The sequence below is a fragment of the Panthera uncia genome, chromosome B1, assembly GCF_023721935.1.
Source record: "Panthera uncia isolate 11264 chromosome B1, Puncia_PCG_1.0, whole genome shotgun sequence".
NCBI classification, from domain to species: Eukaryota; Metazoa; Chordata; class Mammalia; order Carnivora; family Felidae; genus Panthera; species Panthera uncia.
This window is the reverse complement of record NC_064811.1, coordinates 150,998,694-151,020,139: the sequence shown is the minus strand read 5'-3', so window position 1 is coordinate 151,020,139 and position 21,446 is coordinate 150,998,694. Positions and strand designations below refer to the sequence as shown.

The 21,446-nt window shown below is 39.6% G+C and overlaps 1 protein-coding gene across 1 annotated transcript in view; it reads left to right on the top strand.

The window, feature by feature from the left end:
• The first annotated feature begins 4,541 nt into the window (after nt 1–4,541).
• MSRA (methionine sulfoxide reductase A) overlaps nt 4,542–21,446 on the top strand; it is a 450,198-nt gene continuing 433,293 nt past the window's right edge. Inside the window, exon 1 of the mRNA XM_049631400.1 lies at nt 4,542–4,982. Within this exon, the coding sequence (XP_049487357.1) occupies nt 4,847–4,982 (136 nt within the window). The 5' untranslated portion in view covers nt 4,542–4,846. The remainder of the gene's footprint in view (nt 4,983–21,446) is intronic.

Below are 21,446 nucleotides of genomic sequence, written 5' to 3'. Positions count from 1 at the left end.
AACATATTAGTTCTAGCAGTTTTTCTGTAGAAGCCATAACATTCAACTAAACTATAATGAACTGGTTTAATGGCAGGCAGCAGACAATGACACAGATATTACAGGCTGAAGAGCTGGCGTTCCTTTTTATGCTGCCATAAAACATTTGATAAAACTGTCAACTCAATACCTTGGAAGGCAGACCGCATGCTCTTTGAATCTGTAACTTTAGGGAAAATGGTCAGAAGGATGATTCTCCGACCAATGAGAGAGTATTGGCTATTGCCTGCCTCCTTCAGCAAAGTCCTTTGAGAAAGATGGACTCAGGTAGATGCAGCCATTTTGTTAACAGAGATGAAAGGAAACAAAACTCTGCTAGGACTGGAATTCTCTGTCTGCAGCCTGCAATACAAATTGACTGAGGGTGGTTATTTAGGGCCTTCTAGTTTTGATTAAGCCAAAAGCTATTATACTCCCAATAGCAGAAGATAAAACTGCAACCCAAAGCCCTTCTCAAGGGCCATTAGCAAAGTGTTGTCTGCCAGATGATGGAAGCCAAGCATGGGAGGCAAGCGGTGAAGATCATATTAAGGGGATTGCCTTTCCAACCAAACCTGCTGTTTTTGCTGGCTGCAAGGGCACTGTAATTAAGTTAATAGATACAGGATAGATGGGACAAACAGAGCCTAGTAAATAAAAATGAAGAGTAATTAGGCATAAGAAATATGACTAGCTGAGATCTTTAGCTGTGGTTATTTGTACAAGGAATTGTAAAAGGAATAAACCAGAAATATATCCTGTATTTTTTCAAATGGAATTGACAAAAAAGCTGCAAGTCTAGCTTGCTGATACCTGTGTGTCTTTGACCCTGAAGTAATGCATAGTCCCTAAAAACTGCACCAGTAAGAAACCGGGCACAAAAAGATGTGTAGCCTCCTAGGAGGGCATACTTTTCAATATACCCTTTAAATGCAATCACGGAGGATCACGAATAAGAACCTCCCAGACGTAAAGCCAGTAACTTCAAATGCAACAAGCAGGAGAGTTCCTTCTGGAAAGCAGAAATGGGGTTTAAGAATTTACTTGACTTCTTGGGCAGTCTTTGAAGTTTCCCTTTTGCAGCATTTTGCTAGGCTGCAGACCAGTGATTACTTTTTCCACGACCATTTTTTTTTTCCCAAATAGTTTTCCATAGTCTTACCTCACCAGGTGTGTGAGGGACGATGTGGGAGAGGGGAGCAGATACCTCATCTTTTAGCAAATAGATCACTGTGTCATAAGGAATTACATCCAAACTTGTAAAGGACTTTACATCATCTCCAGATCATGGACTTAGAACTGGATTCAAATACTGTTGGAACTTAGGCTTTTCTCCCTTTGGAATACTGCGTGTTCTGTGTTAGAAGAGGGGCATATATAAATATTTAGGTGGCCAGAAAAGTGGACTGTGATGGAGTTGTCCGCCAATGTACATTCTCACCTTCTTCCTTTATTACTAGAACTGCTAATTATTAGCGGTATCCATGATTGCCCAGCTAGAGAATTTTATTTCCCAGCTTTCAGTTATATGTGGCCATGTCTTAAATCAGGTCAACGGAATAAGTAGAAACAAGTGCTACTTCTGGGACACATCCCCAGGACTACTGAGATGTACACCTCTTTGCTTTTTGCTGGGTTAAGATACAGATATGATACGGGCACCTGTCTCAGTTAAGCATCTTGACTTTTGCTCAGGTCATAATCATCACGGTTCGTGAGTTCAAGTCCTGCATTGGGCTCTGTGCTGACAGCTCAGAGCCTGAAGCCTGCTTTGGATTCTGTCTGTCTCTCTCTCTGCCCCTCCCACACTCACACTCGGTCTCTCAAAAATAAATAAATGTTAAAAAAAAAGATACATATATAATGGGGGTGCCTGAGTGGCTCAGTTAAGTGTCCGACTTTGGCTCAAGTCATGATCTCAAGGGTTCGTGAGTTCAAGCCCCACACTTGGCTCTGTGCTGACAGCTCAGAGCCTGGAGCCTGCTTCAGATTCTGTGTCTTCCTCTGTCCCTCCCCCATTTGTGCACTCTCTCTCTCAAAAATAAACATTAAAAAAAAATAGATATGATGGAGATTATGTAGGAGGATAGCAGCACTGCCCTACTAGTCCTGGACCACTTACCTCTGGACCAGTATGTGACAGAAAAACCCTAAAACTGTTGTCTTGCTTCAGACCCATAAATACACAGAACAAACTAATGGTTTTGAGGGGAAGCAGGTGGGGATGGGTAAAATGGGTAAAGGGGAGTGGGAGATATAGGCTTCTAGGTATGGAATGAATAAGTCACAACATGGGGAATATAGTCAATGGTATTGTCATAACATTGTATGGTGACAGATGATAACTACATTTGTGATGAGAATAACTATAGATTTGTTTAATCACTAGATTGTAGATATGAAATGAATGTAATATTGTGTCAACTATGCTTTAATTAAAAAACCTATCTTATTTCAGATACAATATTCTCAGGTCTCTGTTAAAGCAACCTAATCTATATCCCAACTAAAACCTAGGCCTAGATTTGGGATAGAGTATTAAGTATTCTTGTCTCCAAGGGCCAAGGCAGAGCTGTTCTTAAACAAATGGGAAATAAACTTTGGTTAATCTAAATCAGGATTTTGGCCCAATTAAACCAATACTAACCACTGGGCACTAATGTAAGCTAATTCAGTAAGAGATAGAAGAAAATACATGGTCCTGTCAGTACTTAACTACTAGCTACTTACTAGGTTGTATGTAAAAGAGAAATAAACTTCTATTTTGTTTAAACTGTATTTTGAGTCTTTGTCTTATCAAAAAGGATGCTTAGGCTGCAGCCTAAGAACATACATGGTTAGAATTGTTGGAAAACCAGTGCATAATCACACACACACACACACACACACACACACACACACACACACAAAACAAAAACAAATTAAAGCAGTGTGTGCCCAACATGGACAAAAAAAAAAGTGTGGAGCTCAGAAGGGATTAGGAGAGTCTGAAGAAAAGGAAGTCCTAGTGGTGAAAATGGCATCACTGAAGGCAGGAATTTTTAATTTTCTCCTCCAACCAACCAACCAACCAACCAACCTCCCTGCGTGTAACTTTTCTTGCAACTATTCTGGAAAATGAGATAAGAAGCCCCTGCTTTATGGGAGGGAAAAAGCTTTGAAATAAATTGAGGTATTTTTCCTTTAAAAATATTTTTTTTGTAATTTAAGTATCAGGCATTGGAACACTTAAGAACACTGTAACAATACAGACCATTTTAAGAAAGTGACAATCAGTAGACCATTACCTTGAACAACAACAAATCTACAATCATTATTTAAATTTTTTTCTAGTCTTTCCTTAGTGGGTATAACAAGTGGAAGTATACGCATTTTTGTATATACTACGTAGTACATATACACATACTGTAGCTCTGTAGTGCTTTTTAACTTAACATTATATAAGTACTTTGCAACATGAAAAACTCTTCAGTTCTTGATTTCTAATGTTTAATTTCATACAATCAACCACAAGACATAAAAACAGAAAATCAGTATGTATTAAAAGGCAATAATTGAAAAAATACACATACACAAAATATTTCCTCTGACAGAAAAGTGATCTTAATTTTTCAAGTGCTTAGCAGTGACCAAACATGGAAGGGATTACCTTGGAGTGTTTTCAGGAGGCCTGTAGAAACTACTCTGTATAATCTCATAGGATAAACAAAAGTAAAAACGAGGCAAATTGCCCAGACGAAATCTAAATTACAAACTAAAGAATTTAAGCTTAATGTTACATGTCTGACTTTATTCTACAATACTGTACGGCCAGTTCTCCTGTCCTTGTTTCAGTCCAGACCACATTAAAACAAAAAGGTAACTCACTCATGGGAGGTCAAGTCAAAACCTTCTCATGTCTGTGAGTGCTAATCTGAAGTTCCTTCCCTCGTGAGACTATCTGCCCATTCTGGCAGAACATTTGTGTGAAACCAAAATTTCACATATGGAACTCCCAAGTCACCCATCTGGCTTCACCCACCTTATTTTTTGGGTTGAAAATTTGTCAAAGAAACAAATGTTATCTCCCACGATTTGAGAAACAAGAATGATCCAACAGCAGCATTAAATTCACACAAACTGCGTTAATGGTGGTATTAGCGCCGAGCTTCTCTATTTTCTTCCTCGCAAAATGGGCTTATCACTGTATATGTATGTGTGTATATACATAAAACATTATTTTGAATTATCTTCCCTATACTGAGCTTTTTGAAAGTTGTGCTTAGTTTTTATTTTGGATCCTCATCTTTTTGATAATTTACCATTACAATGGCTCCAGTGGAAATACACATACGTCCTCGTTGCCTGTAAAGTAGGTCGTCTTATGCCTTATTGGGCATACTGAACAACTGCTAAGGTTTTTAAGGAGGGAACGAACTTTAAAATCAAAGGCTAGGCATTATTTGTTTTTGACCTCTGCCGCTTCACGTACTTCGTATCTCAATTAGTACATTTGTTCTCTCCCTGGGAAGTTTGTACTGAAGCCGAAGCCGAAGCAGAAACACTAGCTGATGGCCTCCTAGGATCAGGCCCCCCGCAGACGCCTACCCCACCCCCTACCCCCGGGCGGAACACGCCCTCAGTTACAGCCCTTCGGCCAGAGCCTTAGGTAACCTTGATTCCGGGTCGGCAGCGGCCACAGTCCGCAGCGCAAGCGGCCTCGGCGGACCCCCTGCCTGCAGCGCGGCCCAGTGCACGCCGGTCCCACTGCCGGGCGCCAGCCGCCCACTCCGCAGCAGCCGCTCCGCTCTCGACCGCGCCGTTCCGCCCGTCGGCCAGCGGCCCGCCCATGCTCTTGGCCACCAAGAGAGCTAGCCAGCTTTTCCACAGCCTCTTTCCTGTCCCGAGAATGGGCGACTCCGCCTCTAAGATCGTCAGCCCCCAGGAGGCATTGCCGGGCCGGAAGGAGCCGATCCCCGTCGCGGGTAAGGACTCAGGCACGCGCAGAAGCACGGTCTTCGTCGCTGCGCATGCGCGTCAGCGCCCTGTGGCTGCGCGTCCTCCGCCCTCCCGGAAGAGAGCGGAGGGCCGGCTTCGGGCGGATTAGCTAGGTTGGGGTCTGCGCAAGCGCGAAGAGGCTTCGCTAGGGGAGGGGGGGCGGAGGGGTCTTCGGTCCTCTTTCTTTGTTTGGCTTCTCACTCTCTTAAACAGCATGTAGCACGTTGATGGAATCTAGTATGTTGGTAAAACTCACCTAGAGTGCAAATACCCCGGTGGCTCCCAACTTTGGGTAGGAAAAGCGCTGACCTGATTTCCGATCTTGCTCACAGGTGCGTGTGCCCTCAGTGCCGGCTTCTGTGCCTCCTCTTTTGTGCACGGTTCGCTGGAATAGTGGCCACTTGCAGCGATGGTGCCGTGTTGTCACTAGAAGCAATGGAATGATACAGAACGATGAAAATTGCAGCTTTGAAATTGTATCTCAGTCCACTGTACTGGTTGCAAGAATTACCCTCGGGCTTCTGTTATTCTCCTTGACTGCCCGGTTTCTCCTAATTGGCGGGAGCTGCCCCTAGCCCCGTCCTTGCGGGTCTGCCCGTGTTTGAGTCAGTAGTGCGGAGGTGTCCGCTTTAGAGCTGTGCCTTACAAAGTTAAACATTTTCCAATCTCATACCAATACTTTTGGAAAATACAGTAAGAAAAAAAAAGTCAGAAAAATGCTTGGGTGCCCAGTAATGTTAAACTACTCTAAAGGTTCTTTTCGTAAAGCTTAAGCCTCATTTTCTGTTGCAGAAGGGGACCATACTTTAAGTAGAATTACCTTGGTGCAGTGCTTCTCAGAGTGTGGCCCTGGCAATTTGTACTTTAAACAAACACGTCATAGTTTGTAAACCACTGTGTTAAGAGTTGTTGAAGGATTAAAGGGTGATTAGTCCTCTACATATGGCTCAATGCCAAGATAAATCCTACATTTAAAAATTTTTAGGAATTCTGTTTTTCTTTTCCTTAAAGAATTATTGGGTATATATAGGAGGAGGTCACAGCGAGGCTCTGCGTATAGTACACACTAATCAGTATGAGAGGGGGAGAGGTAGAGTTTTTTTGGATTTGAGGCAGTTTGGAAACTGACACTATGTGCCTTGTTTCTCCATCTACATTAGCAGTTCTACTTCTTACGCTTCCCTCACTTCAACCCCAACTCATAGCCAGCCCTAAAAATTTGTTTCTTTTTTGGCTCAGAGAATTAATTTTAAACTTTTATTTTAAAAATAATATTTTTTACACTTTACAATTTTTTTTACAATTTTATTTTTAAAAATAAATTATATATATTTTTACAAACCAGTATTCATAAATGGATACTTAAAGGTAGTGCTTTTTCAGTGTTGCACATCCTCAGCTTGTCCTGAACTTACTCTTTACACACTATGGGTGTTTTGGTATGCCCTCCCAGAAATCTAAAAAACAAACAAATGAACACAAACATCTTGTTCAGAGCTGCAAACTGGTTCAAGATTAGCTTTGACCAAAATTTAGTTCTGCTTAATCTTAACCAAAGTGTTCCCAATCAATTACCTGGTACATAAATGACACTTTTGGTAAAAGAGTAACCAACATGATGGAAATGAGCCAATGATTTATTTGTCATATCCACCTAATAAATCTAACAGAAAACCTCAGGGCCTGGTTCTGTTCCAGGCTCTTCCATCTTGTCTTTTTATATAATCATGCATATACCTCTGTATCTAGACCAGTGAACTGCTTTTTTTGGGTGTAAGGCTAAGCCTACAATGCATATGTATATGCAGTGCCTATGTCCTTATTGCTTTGCTGTTGTAACTCTTCCCCCCCCCCCCCAAATATTTCAGTTTTAGATTGCAGCCGGTCCAATCCCCACTTCTTGTACAACTCCTGCTTTGACAGATTGTTGAAGGTTCTCAGATTGGCCCCAGAAATGGGCAGGATAGTATTACCTCCTTGGTAGGTTTTGGTGGCTGTAAGCTTGAAGCTTATGGATTTAATAATATTGTTTTGAAAGTCAAATTCATCTCTGCCCCAGCCTCCAATCTGTTTAACAGCCCTTCACTTCTCTTTGTTGTTTCTGTGTCTGTTATTTGTGCCCTGACTCTCAAAATTTCTGTGATAAAAGCATCACCTTTTGATTTTAGAAGATAAGTCTTATTTAGTGTCTTTGGTTCAGCTTAGTACAAGGCTCTGTCTTTGTGCACTATTACCAAATATTTTTCGTGTGAAGAGTTACATCTTAGCCTTAATCCTACCTTTTTTTGATATTCGTAGGGAAACTTAACACTTTTTTTTTTTTTAATAAACTGTGGCCTAATAGTAGATTTCTACTTTGCAAGAAGGTTAAGATTCAATCTTTCAAACTTCTTTAATGCTTAGTTTCTCCCAGGCGACCTATAGTGGATCAAAACATGAGTCGTCCTATTTTGGGTGATTGGTTACAACTAAACTTGGACTGGACTGCCTCATTTGAGGCACACTCTGTTCAGGTTAGTGGCGGGTCCTGGACAGCATTGGCTGGCTGGCAGGGCATGTGAGCAGTTTGCCTGATCTTCTATGTGGAGGCAGTCTCTCTCTGTTTTAGTGCCTGACTAGACAGCAATACTCAGAGAACTTTGGGGAAAAGTGGAATTCATGCTTGTTGAACTGAAATGGTGGGCAATTAATTGCTAGAGACAGGCAGGAGGTGGAAGGCTTATAATTAAAACCTCAGAGTGTCTCCTATGTTGTTAAAATGTGAATTTATTATAGTTAGAACTAATCTTATTTCCAGTGAATTAATTACTCTAAAAGCCCAGTTTTTTTTTTTTTTCCTAATAGCACTTTGTTTTTGGTTTGTTTTGCCTATTGAAGATATTGCTAATCTGTTTTTTTGATCAGATGTTTGGGATTTGGAGATATCATTCAAGATAACACTGACAGCTCCTATGTGATCTCTACTTTCTTGCCTTTATATTCTTAGTGTTCACTAGGTGAACACTGTTCTATAGTCTTCACTATATTACTGTGGTCTTTTTTGGAGAGAGGAAGAGATGTAGAACACCTGCCCATGGTGTCCTCTTTTAAGAACTTTAAATATAAATAGAAAAACAGTAGAACAATATGAGTAGTCCAAAAGGCGCCTCTTTGAAAAACAGTTGAACTATGACAATGAAATTTATGAGCTGTAGCTGTCTAATAAAGAAAAAGTACAAATTTATGAGTTGTAGCTGTCTAATAAAGAAAAAAGGGAAAAAGTACAAATATACAAAATTAGCAACTGAAAGGGGGGAGTAATAGAAATTGAAAATTTAAAGACTCATGAGAGACTGTTTATTTAACTCTTTGAAAATAAATTCGAAAACTTGGATGGAATAGATAATTTTTAGGAAAATATAACTGACCCAAACTGAAACCGGAAACATTTAGGAAATCTAAACACAATGATTTTTCTAGCAGAAATGAAGTTGTCAGAGTTGCCTCCTCTCAAAGCATCATGTTCAGACAGTTTTACACTGACACTTCTACTAAATATTTAAAGAGCAGATTATTCCAATCGTATTTAAACTAAAAGAATTGTCAGATTCTTTTTAAGCAGTAAGTATAATATTAAAACCAAACCTGATAAAGATTGCACAAAAAAAAGAAAACTGCAGACCTGTCTCACTTATGAATATTGATGAAAAACTGCTAAATAAATATGAGTGAACAGAGCCCAGCAATGGGAGTTCCAGAATGTAAGGATGGGTCAGTATTAGGAAATCTATTAATATAATTCATCATTTAATTGATCTATGAAGAAAAATGATATAACTGTCATCTGGATGCTGAAAAGTCATTTGACTACCTTTAACAACTATTCTTGATAATAACACAGATGGCTACTTCCATAACATGATATAATAAATCTATTTCTGCTCAAAGGCCAACATCATGCTTAATGAAGAAACATAGAAATTCCCACTGAAGTCCTAATCCGGGAAAAATGTGGAGATGGTCCACTCTTGCTCAGCCTAGTAGCTGGTATGCCCCATTACTAAATGCTTTTGTTGTTAAGGTTATCATGTTAGCTTTAATCTCTATAAAATTTTTTTTAACGTTTTATTTATTTTTGAGAGACAGAGCAAGACAGAGCACGAGCAGGGGAGGGGCAGAGAGAGCGCAGGGGGACACAGATTCTGAAGCAGGCTCCAGGCTTGAGCTGTCAGCACAGAGCTTGGTGCGGGGCTCAAACTCATGGACTGTGAGATTATGACCTGAGCTGAAGTCAGATGCTTAACCAACTGAGCCACCCAACTGAGCCACCCAGGCATCCCTATCTTAGCTTTAATCTTAACTTTTTGTGTTAAGAAAATTTTCATGTTTAAAAATTTTTTATTTAAAATTTATTTTAATTCTAGTGCAGTTAACATCTAGTATTATGTTAGTTTCAGGTGTACAATATAGTGATTCAATAATTTAGTACTTCACTCAGCGCTCATCTTAATTGCCTTCACCTATTTTATCTCCCCCGCCCACCTTCTCTCTGGTAACCATCAGTTTGTTCTTTATATTTAAGACTCTGTTTTTTGATTTGTCTCTTATTTTCTTTGTTTTGTTTCTTAAATTCCACATATTAGTGAAATCATATGGTATTTACCTTTCCTTGACTTACTTCACTTAGCACTATACTCTCTAGATCCATCCATGTTGTTGCAAATGGCAAGATCTCATTCATTTTTTAAATTTTCTTTTTTTTAAAGTTTATTTATTTTGAGAGAGAGAGAGAGAGAGAGAACGAATATGAGTGGGGAGGGGCAGAGAGGGTGGGGGGAGAGAGAATCCGAAGCAGGCTCTGTGCCGTCAGCATGGAGTCCGATGTGGGACTTGATCCCACAAACCCTGAGATCGTGACCTAAGCTGAAATCACAAGTCAGATGCTTAACCAACTGAGCCACCCAGGTGCCTTGATCTCATTCTTTTTTGTGGTTGAATACTATTCCGTTGTGTATATGTGTATACGTATATAAAACCACATCCTCTTTATCCATTCACCTATTGATGGATACTTGGATTGGTTCCATAATTTGGCTATTATAAATAATGCTGCAATAAACAGAGGACTGCATGTGTCTTTTTGAATTAGTGTTTTTGTTTTCTTTGGATAAATACCTAGTAGTAGAATTACTGGATAATATGGTAATTCTATTTTTAATTTTTTGAGGGATCTTCATATTGTTTTCTCTAGTAGCTGTACCAGTTTGCATTTCTATCAACAGTACTTGAGGGTTCCTTTTTCACCACATCCTCACCAACACTTGTTTCTTGCGTTTTTGATTTTAGCCATTCTAACAGATGTGAGGTGATATCTCATTGCAATTTTGATTTGCATTTCCCTGATGATGAGTGATGTTGAGCATTTTTTCCATGTGTCTGTTGCCATCTGTATGCCTTCTTTGGAGAAAAGTCTGTTCATGTCTTGTACCCAATTTTTAATTGGATTATTGTAATTTTTTTTGAAGTTGAGAAAATTTTCATCTTTTTATAGGCTACTACTGTGGCCTGATAGGTGAGATTCACATCTTCAAACTTCTTTACTGTGCAACTTTTCCAAGGCTGCCTAAAGTGGGTTAAAGCATGACTAGGCCTACTCTGGGTGATTGGTGTTATTATTTAGCATTGTTTTGTAAGTGGTAGCTAATGCATTTATATAGGAGAAGGCAATTAGAAATGTACAAATTGGAAAAGAAAAGGTAAAACGGACACTAACTTGCAGATGATGAGATTATATACCTGGAAAATCTAAGAGAATTAATAGTATGGTATCAGGATATATACTAGACAACAACCAAGAGTTTTACTCTGTGTAAACAACTTGTTAGAAAATATATGGAAGAAAACACTCCATTTATAATATCAACCAAAAAAGTTAAAATTTATGAATAAACGTAGCAAGAGCTGAGGGTCCTGAGTTCAAGCTCAGTGTGGGGGTTCTGTGCTCGGTGTGAAGCCTACTTAAAAAAAATTAATAAAAATTCATAGGGAAAAATAAACAGGAAGAGTTACAGTAACTGTTAAAGAAGAGCAAAGAGGGGCAACTAGCCCTACCATATAGTAAAAGTAAAGTTCGATAATTAAATCAATGTGATACTTGTCCATGAATAGATAGGTCAATGGAGCAGAATAGAAAGATGAGAAATTCTTAAATACCTATGGGGATGTAGTATATCATAAAGGAGATATCTTAAATCAGTGGGGAAAAGATGGAATATTCAAAAAATGGCTATGGGACAACTGGGTAGCCATATGGAAAAAGAAAGTTGGATCTGTATTTCACATCTTAAACCAGGATAAGTTTTAAAGAGATATTTGACAATAGCTCATGTTTATTGAGTGCTTACTGTATGTCAGACACTCTAGTAATTACTTTTACCAAGACATTTAATCCTCACAATAACCCCCCCCCCCAATGTGGTAATTATTATTATCCTCATTTGTTGATCTGGAAGCAGGCCCATAGAGATAGGTGACTTATCCCAGGTCACATAGCTAATAAATGGTGGATCTGGAACAAGAATGTGGGCGGTTTGGCTCTAGAGTTTGTGATGTTATCTACTCTACTGTTTCTCCATTTAGTTACATGTAAAAATGAAACAGGGGTGCCTGGGTGGCTCAGTTGGTAAGTGTCCGACTTCAGCTCAGGTCATGATCTCACAGTCTGTGAGTTCGAGCCCCGCGTTGGGCTCTGTGCTGACAGCTCAGAGCCTGGAGCCTGCTTCAGATTCTGTGTCTCCCTCTCTCTCTGCCCCTCCCCTGCTCATGCTCTGTCTCTTTCTGTCTCAAAAATAAATAAAAATTTAAAAAGAAATGAAACAAGTAAATGTTAGAAAAGGAGAATTCCTAAAAATTCCTTTATAATCTTGGAGTAAGGAAAGCCTTTCTAACTATGACTTGAAAATCAGAAGACTTAAGAAATTGATAAGTTAGATCACATCAAAATAAAAATCTTCTCATGGCAAAAATTACCGTAAACAAATTCAAAAGAAAGACTGGGGTAAATATTTGCAACTTATAAGAGAAGGACTATTCTCCCTAATATGTAAGAAGCTCCTAGAAATTAATAAGAAAACACCAACATCCATTATAAAAATAGGCAGAGGTTATGAACAGATAGTTTATAGAAAAGGAGGTACAATTGGCTCTTAAACATATAAAAGAGTGAGCAACTTCTCTCATAATGAGGAGAATGCAAACACCATTTTTCATTTTTCAGATTGGCAGAAATCCAGAACTTTGATGGTACACTCTGTTGGTAAATCCTTAAGGAAAAAGGCACTCTTGTACATTGCTGGCGAGAGTGTAAATTGGCTCAACTCTTACAGAAGGCAATTTGGCAATATCTGTAAAAAATTTAAATGCATATACCTTTTGACCCAGGAATTCAATTCTGGGAATTTATCCTACAGATACACTTGCATGCATGCCAAATGATGACTATACCAGGTTATTCACTGCAGCTTTGTTTGCAGTAGCCAAAGATTGGAAACAACCCAAATGCCCATCAATAGGGGCTAGTTAAATAAATTGTGGTTCGTCTTCACAATGGAATATGCAGCTGTAAAAAAGAACGTGGAAAATCTATATGAATGGGTGTGGAGCGATTGCCAAGATATAGCGTTAAGTGAGAAAAGCAAGGTCAGAACAGTGTTGTATGGTATGCTAATTTTTGTGTGAACAGGGAGGAAAATAATAAGATGTATGCACAAAGAAACTCTGAAAGGATAGCTAAGAAACTAAAAGCTGGGGAGAGGGCTGTGCAGTGAGCTGAAGATGGATGGGACACACAAGTGGGAGATTTTCCTTTGGGCTTTCGTGTAACTTGATTCTTGATAAGTGACTGCATTATTGAGTTAAAGAACTCTGCTCTGAGGATGATCCTTTTCTGCGGTTTTTAGTTTAATTGACCACCTTTCTGTCATCTTTTGTCATCCCTATTTCAAATTCTGTTTTTTAAATTTTGCTCTTTTTCTTGTCAAGTAAGTCTTTTTTTTTTTTTTCCTTCCCAACTTGCTTTTGTAATCAAAATCTACATTTTGGCGTGATTTAAAAATCTAAATTTAGAGGGTGAAATTGGAATAAGTTAATCCAAGTCATTTTACATTTCATAAATATTCATTTTTATTGAAGCATCAATTGTGGTGGCATCATTTATACAAAGAAAAGATCTTTGGGGACAAATTCCTTCCACTATTATGTAGAAGGCATTATGTGTATTTCTTTTATTTTGAGTGATGTACATAGACTTTTAAAAGAAAATGATAGAAAACAGTTTTCCTTTTAGAAAAATTTTCCCCAATGTGTGATTAATTTCTAAATTGTAGGACACAGAGCTATTATTTCTCCTCTTTGCATCTTGTCTACAGCTCTTTATTTTACCCTCTGTTTCAGAACCCTCAGTGTTTCCCTGAAGTCCCTGGCATAAGGGTATTCCATACCTCTCCTGATCTGATGATCCTTACTGTCCCAGCCTTTCTTCCCACCTTGCCTCTGGCTAACATGTGTTTCAGTGTTTTGTCTTTCGAGCTGCTCATGTGATTCTACCCAAGTGGGTTTCATATACCGGTGTTTTCATTTAGCCATTCATTAAATGTTTGTTAAATGCTTGCCCAGGTGAAATATTGTTTTCCATATATCCTTATGCTACCTCTTCCTCAAAACTTGCCCTGGTTCCCTTTTCTTTACAACCTAAGTGATCCCTTTCTTTTCTTCTGGACAGATAATTATGCACTATTTCATGAATCCTCCTCTTGGATTTCACATTGTTACTTAGATATTGTTCTACTACCCATGTTGTTAAATCAATATCTTTTCTCCTCATATGAGGGAGAGCTACCTCGAAAGATGGCTGTTCTGGGGTGCTTGGGTGGCTCAGTTGGTTAAGTGTCCAACTTTGGCTCAGGTCATGGTCTTGCAGTTTGTGGGTTCAAGTCCCATAGCGGGCTCTCTATTGTCAGTGCAGAGCCCGCTTCAGATCCTCTGTCCCCTTCTCTCTGTGCCCCTTCCCCACTCTCTCTCGCTCTCGCTCAAAAATAAACTTAAAAAAAAAAAAAAAAAAAAGAAGGCTGTCCAGAGGGAGGAGCCATGTTTCACTCCTTAAAGGGGGGCACTGGCCATGGGTGATCCTGTTTTATTCCTTAGTCCGTAACGGTTCACAGAGGACACTACCCACATCAGGCACTCAGTTATGGTGTATGGATATCAGGTAAAGTATGGTTAATGTTGGCTAAAGGTGGTCTTTTTGTGTGAACATTGTGTGACCAGGATGACACAGAGAAGCTAACATAGCTGATCTTTTGTCCCTGCGATATATACTCTAAATAATTTTTTCACTAGCGGTGATAGACTTGGGCTGATTTCAGACTGTCTTACCAATCATTCTTGTGACCAGTAGTAAACTCTTCTACTTGCCAGGATAAATGATGAGGAGCCCCCTCATCTTTAAATCTCCTAGCTGGGATTTGTTAGGAATCTGCAGCAATGGTTGGGAAAGATGCTCTGGGGAAGGGAGGAGAGTGAGGACAGCTGAGGCAAGGAATGGGGAGCTAGTTGGGTGAGGAGACATCAGTTTGTGACATGGGCCCCAAGAGTACCAGAGGCCTCCAGGCCTTCAGCAAGGACCAGAGTGGAGGTCTCTTTGCTAGGCTTGGTCTGCCCCTTCATAGACCCCAGTGTCCTGCCAACCCGGCAGATGGCCCGATCCCTTCCCATGCCACAGCAGCTGGCCGACCCTGTCATCTTGTGCCAGCCAAAATCTTAGAACTCTGATGAAGTATGAGAGACTGAATTCTGCAAAAGATGGGTTCAGAGTGTAAATGCATGATGAGTGAAAGTCGTGGGGCCTCTATCCTATTCTTTCGTCTCTTTTCCATCATAAATTCCCAGTTTGAGAGCATCAGACACACCCATAAAGAAGATTTTCCTCATCATCTGGGTATCCCTTAGCCAGGTCAAGTTGACACATAAAATAACCATCACACTTTCCTTGGTCTCTGCCTTTATCCTTCTCAGTTTACTGTGAGCACCGCTATTAGACATCTGTTTAAACCTCAAATTTCATACTACCACTGCGTAGGAAATAACAGTGACTATGTGATCGGTGCGATTGTAACTGAACTCAAGGCAAGTTCAGTTGCACTTTGGCTGCAAGTTGAACACAACCCAAAGAAGTATTGAAAGCAGAGAACTTTTTATTGTTATAAGTAAGGAGACAGAGTCATAGCTCTCAAAGTACTTTCTCCCCATGGGGTTAGCACAGGAAGCTTTTATTTGGTGTATTGGGAATGGGGGCAGGGAGCTAACATATACATAAGGAACTTATACATATTTTATTAATTAGGCACTTCGGTTCGATTGCACATGCCTAGCATGTCAGTATGGTAGTGCATACAATGTATGTTCAAAAAATGGCAGGAAACTCCACCCACAGGAGGAGGTCTTAGTAGTATAATGAACTAAAAGGTAACTTCAGGATAACTCAGGGGCTTTTGCACAGATCATTAGCTCCAACCCACTCAAGCTGGCTCACGTGAGGAGTGATTGGGCAAACGCGTATCTGGGCATCTCCTTGGCAGGAACTGCTGATTTTCAAAAAACGGAACACATTCCTTCCTTCCTTTTGTCTTTTCCCTCTCCTCCCTTCTACTGATAGCTTGCAGCCATCTGATTTGAGTAATTTCTGTTGCGTCCTAGCTAACGTGATGACACTTTTCATCCTGGAGTTAGAAACTTCCTGTAACTTGTTAACCTCAGTGTTCCTGAGCTCTGCACCGCCCATGCCCCACACCCTCAGCTGACTCCGATTAGTTCCTTTCTTCCAGGACGTTTGCTTTCTTCCTCACAGCCCATGTAAATCTTCCTGGGTCTTTCAAGGCTCAACTCACTTCTTCCCCTTCCATGTTGCCTTTTGGGAGCAGTTTCAACTTCGATTGTTCTTGGAGTTTGTGGTGGAGCTAGGGCTTTGGGGCCTTGTTTTGCACTTTCATTCCACTGTGTCTCCCTAGGGAGGTGAAAGTTGAGTTCATGTAATATATGTGGAGCTCAGTGATTGCTATTTTTCTCCCTGGTGGTTCCTGAACTCTTAGTCTGGTTATGGTGCCCTGCTGGCATGGCCAGAGGTCTTGCTTAGATTACAGTGGCTAAGCTGCTTGGTTTTCTGGTATCTTTCCCCTGGATGTCCTATCAAAATGTTCTTCCCATTTGATGAGATACTTGACTACTTTGACTCATGATCCTGTTAGAAGATAAACTGAGACATATTAATTTTTTTAAGAGTTTATTTGAGCAAAAGTTGACTCAAGTTGGGCAGCATCTGATCTAGCAGATAGAAAGGAGCTTCAAGGAGCTTGTACACAAATGAAGGGCTTTTACAGGCGAAGGGAATGGGAACAAGGAAGTTATACTAGGCAAAAGAGCGGGTTGGTTATTGCAAGGATATGTTCCTCTAGGCAATGGCAAACTAGTTAACTAGTGCTGATCAGGCAATTCCTGATTGACTGGTTTAAGATTTCATTTCTGGGACAGCCAGAACTGTAGGTTAAGTCTTGGATTGGTGGTGTGGGGCTTTGCATAAGCGACTCCATTTTGAGCCAAATGTCTTATTTTTTTAACAATGCCAAATGCTTGATTTTACCTTGACCAAAGACCACCATATCCTCTGGGTTAGCTGGGATCTCTTCTGTAAGCTGAGTCTTTTATGAGAGGTCAAATAAGGTTATTGTCCTTCATAAAGAAAGACATGGTTCCTTAGTATGAGCATATCTGCAGTGTTTCTCAGCAGGGTATATTTCTAATCTACTAGCTTGTTGTTGAGTAAGTGTATTAAATTTGCATTATAATATAAGAAAGATTGGTAATAGTGAAACTGGAAGAAATGCAGAGTTACAGTATGTTCCAATGAATGTATTATCATTACATTTTTATAAAATGAAGAATAAAATTTAGAAACATTGAATGTCTTCCCCGAGCATATATAGAAAATGAATTCTTTTCACCATGTTACCATGGTAAAGTAATAACATTAGTGTTGAATTTTCTTCTGTAACTTTTTCCTATTTTACCTTTGATTATTTTTATTAGTAGTTTACTGTTAGGTAATTTATACTTTGCTTAGGTCAAATGCACTGTGAAGAATTAAAAAGCATTGTTCACATGAGACCAAAACTTACTCCTTGGCCAACTAAAAAAATAAAAAAGATATTTTAACAGATTTTACCCAAAAGGCAAGAGTCATGAAAATGAAATACTGTGAGGGAATGCATAACTTTCCAGCTGGAGAAAATGAAAGCTAAAGTGAAAAAATCCTGAATGTACTGTAGTTAGCAGATGAAAAGAAAACCACGTTAGGGTTTGCAGAATGGAGTAGCCAGCTGTCAAATAGAGCCCCGGAGAAAACACTGCATTGCCGAAAACCTCCATTTCCTTATCTCTTTTTGAGAGCCAATTCATAAGGAGCTATGTCATCTAGCAGTAAGCCCTCTGCAGCAACTCCTGCTGGTCCCCAGAGTTCCTAGCTAACCACTTAGCATTCCTTGCACACCGAGACGTGTGCACTGGCATGAAGAAGCGCTGCGCAGAGCTCCCGACTCCCCCCACCGAGGACTGCAGCGGGCCTGATAACAGCCCCGGCTCAGGCGGGGTCTCTCCCTGACAACCGGAGCCAGGTTGCTGGGAGACAGCAGACCTCCAAGAGTAGAAACTGCACCCAGCTGCCTCTGCATGTAAAAGGAGGGCTGAGGAGCCCCTTGCAGATAACTTTTTATTTTAAGAAACTGAAAAAACCCTCAAAAACCAAAAACATTTCTTCTTCTTCTTCTTCAGGATTAGGCTGATACTACGAAGCTCTGTGGATTTATTTTGTTAAGTGGAATAAAAGGGAGTAATTATTTTTTGGTGAAAATTAGGAGTTGGACGAATAAGATTAGGTCGCTCTCTGCTGCAGTACTTACGGGACAATGCACGCCCGATTTAAGGAATAAGCTGCATAAATTTAAATATGCATTTCCAGGGGCAAGATATGAACCAAGGGATTTCTATTAATATAATGCTGGAACTTAAGCCTGAACTATTTTGGTTCATTAAAAACCAGACAATTTTTTTTTTTTTTTTTTCCAGGCTAAGGGGATTCGTTAAAGAGCTGAAATCTAGGCTTCATTTTATGTATATGTTTGCTTTGGAACTTGTAGGATGGTTGACAAACAAAATTGATAGAATTTAAAAAATGAGGATTCTCTATGGTTATCTCCATATGGTTGTATTAAACTAATTAATAAGGAAACAAGTGGTCTTTGCTCTGTCTCTGGTTTCCAGCCAGTGGGTCTGGTACCAGGTTCTTCTCACTGCCCCAGAGTGGGCTGGTCCTACCCAATCTATGCTGAGATGGCTTCTCCTTGCTTCAGGGGCTTTTTTATTACTTCAACTTCAGATTTTTATTTATAGTTTCGCTCAAGGTTTGATCTGTCAGTGAGTTTTTTCTTTTTAATTGTTTTTTTTAACATTTATTTAATTTTGAGAGACAGAGAGCACAAGTAGGGGAGGGGCAGAGAGAGAATGAGACACAGAACCCGAAGGAGGCTTCAGGCTCTGAGCTGTCAGCACAGAGCCCAACAGGGGGCTGGAGCCCACAAACTGTGAGATCATGATCTGAGCCGAAGTTGGGACGCTCACCCAGGTGCCCCTGTCAGTAAGTTTTTAATCATTTTCATTCTCTTCTCCCAACTTCCCAAGTAACCAGTGTCCAAAATGTTGGTGTGATTATAAAAATGGATCAGCTTATAGTCTGCATCTTATTCTTCTCACTTATTAGTATATCATGGAAATATCTCCAAGTAGCTGATATATCTTAAAATATTCTTTTAAAAAAATTAATATACTTTATTTCTTTGAGCAGTTTTAGGTTTATAGGAAAATTGAGTGGGAAGTACAGAGGATTCCCATATATATACACGTGCCCTACTCTCCAGGTTTACCCTGTTGTTAACTTTTGGTATTAGTACGGCACATTTGTTGTAATCAATGAGCCAGTATAGATAACCAAAGTCCATACTTTACATCAGGATTCATTTTCTCGTATATTCTATGGGTTTTGAGAAATCTGTAATGTGTGTTTGCAACAGTTCTAGTATCTTACAGAATAATTTCACTGCTCTAAAAGTCCCCAGTGTTCTGCCCGTTTATCTCTTCCTCCCTCCTGAACCCCTAACAGTCACTTATCTTTTTGGTGTCTTCATAGTTTTGCTTTCCCAAGAATGTCATATACAGTATGTATATGGAAAGGAATTATACAGTATGTATCCTTTTCAAATTCGCTTCTTTCACTTAGCAGTATGCACTTAGGGTCCCTCCATATCTGGATAGCTCATTTCTTTTCAGTGCTGAATAATATTCAATTGCATGGGTGTACAACAGTTTGTTTAACCATTCACCTATTGAAGAATAACTTGGTTGCTTCCAAGTTTTGGTAATTATTAATAAAGCTATTATAAACATTCTTGTACCAGTTTTGTGTAGACATGCTTTTAACTTTGGGTAAATATCAAGAGCCATGATTGTTGGATCATGTGGTATGAGTATGTTTCATCTTATAAGAAACTGCCAAACTATTCCAAAGTGGTTGTACCATTTTGCATTCTTACCAACAGTGAATGGGAGCTCCTGTTGCTTTACATCCTTGTCAGCATTTGGTGCTGTCAGTGTTTTGGATTTTAGCCTTTCTAGTAGGTATATAGTGCTATCTTGTTGTTACAAATTTTTTTTTTTTTTTTTTTACATTTTTTTATTTTTGAGAGACAGAGTGAGACAGAGCACAAGCAAGGGAGGAGCAGAGAGAGAAGGAGACACAGAATCTGAAGCAGGCTCCAGGCTCTGAGCAAGCATTCAGCACAGAGCCCGACTTGGGCTTGAACCCATGAACCATGAGATCCTGACCTGAGCTGAAGTTGGTCACTTAACTGACTAAGCCACCCAGGCGCCCCAAAACATTTCTTTTAACATTTATTTATTTTTTTGCGAGAGAGAGACAGAGCATGAGTGGCGGAGTGTCAGAGAGAGAGGGCATCACAGAATCCGAAGCAGGCTCCAGGCTCTATCTAGGCTCTGAGCTGTCAGCACAGAGCCCAATGTGGGTCTCGAACTCAGGACTGCAAGATCATGAACTGAACCGAAGTTGGACGCTTAACTGACTGAGCCACCCAGGCACCCCTGTCCATTTTTAAATTGGATTTTTTTCTTGTTGAGGTTTTTAAAGTATTTATTTTTTATTCAGAGAGAGAGAGAGAGAGAGAGAGAGAGAGAGAGAGTGTTAGCTGGGGGAGGGGCAGAGAGAGAGAGAGAGAGAAAGAGAGAGAGAGAGAGAGAGAGAGAGAGAGAGAGAGAATCTTAAGCAGGCTCCAATTCCTGGTGTGGAGCCCAACATGGGGCTCGGTCTCATGACCATCAGATCATGACCTGAGCTGAAATCAAGAGTTAGACAATTGACCCACTGAGTCACCCAGGTGCCCCTTGTTGAATTTTAAGAGTCCTTTGTGTATTTGGGATAGCAGTCCTTTATCAGATGTCTTTTATAAGTATTTTCTCCCAGTCCGTGGCTTGTCTTCTTATATGCTCTTTACAGTGTCTTTTGCAGAGCAGACGTTTTTAATTGTAATGAAGTTTAAGTTACCAGTTTTTTCTTTTATGGATTGCACTTTGAGGTAGTATCTAAAAAGCCATTGCCAAACCTAAGGTCACCTAAATTTTCTCCTGTGGTACTTTGTAGAAGTTTTATGGGTTTACCTTTAAAAGTTTGAGTTAGTTTTTGTGAAAGATTAAGATCTGGGTCTAGATTTTTTTTTCTTTTGCATGTGAATGTCTGATTGTTCCAGCACCATTTGTTAAAAGGCTATTTTTCTCCATTGCATGGCTTTTGCTCCTTTGTCAAAGATTAACTATATTTGTATGTGTCTGTTTCTGGGCTCCCTACTTATTTCCATTGGTCCATTTGTCTATTTTTTTTTTTTTTTTAACCAATACTACACTGTCTCAATTATGGTAGCTTTATAATAAATCTTGAAGTTGGGTAGTTTCAGTCATCCAACTTTGTTCTCAATTGCATTGGCAACTCTGGCCTTTTTTCCCACTCTAAATATAAACCTTAATATCAGCTTATCAATATCCACAAAATAACTTAATGGGATTTTGATTGGGATTGTGTGGAATCTATAGATCAAGTTGAGAAGACCTAACATCTTGACAATATTGAGTCTTTTTACTCATGTGCATGGAATAATTCTCCATTTATTTAGATACTCTTTAATTTCTTTCATGAGAATTTTATAGTTTTCCTCATATAGATCTTCTGCATATTTGGTTAGATTTATACCTCAATATTTAATTTCTTTTGGTGCTAATGTAAATGGTATGTATTTTCTAAAATT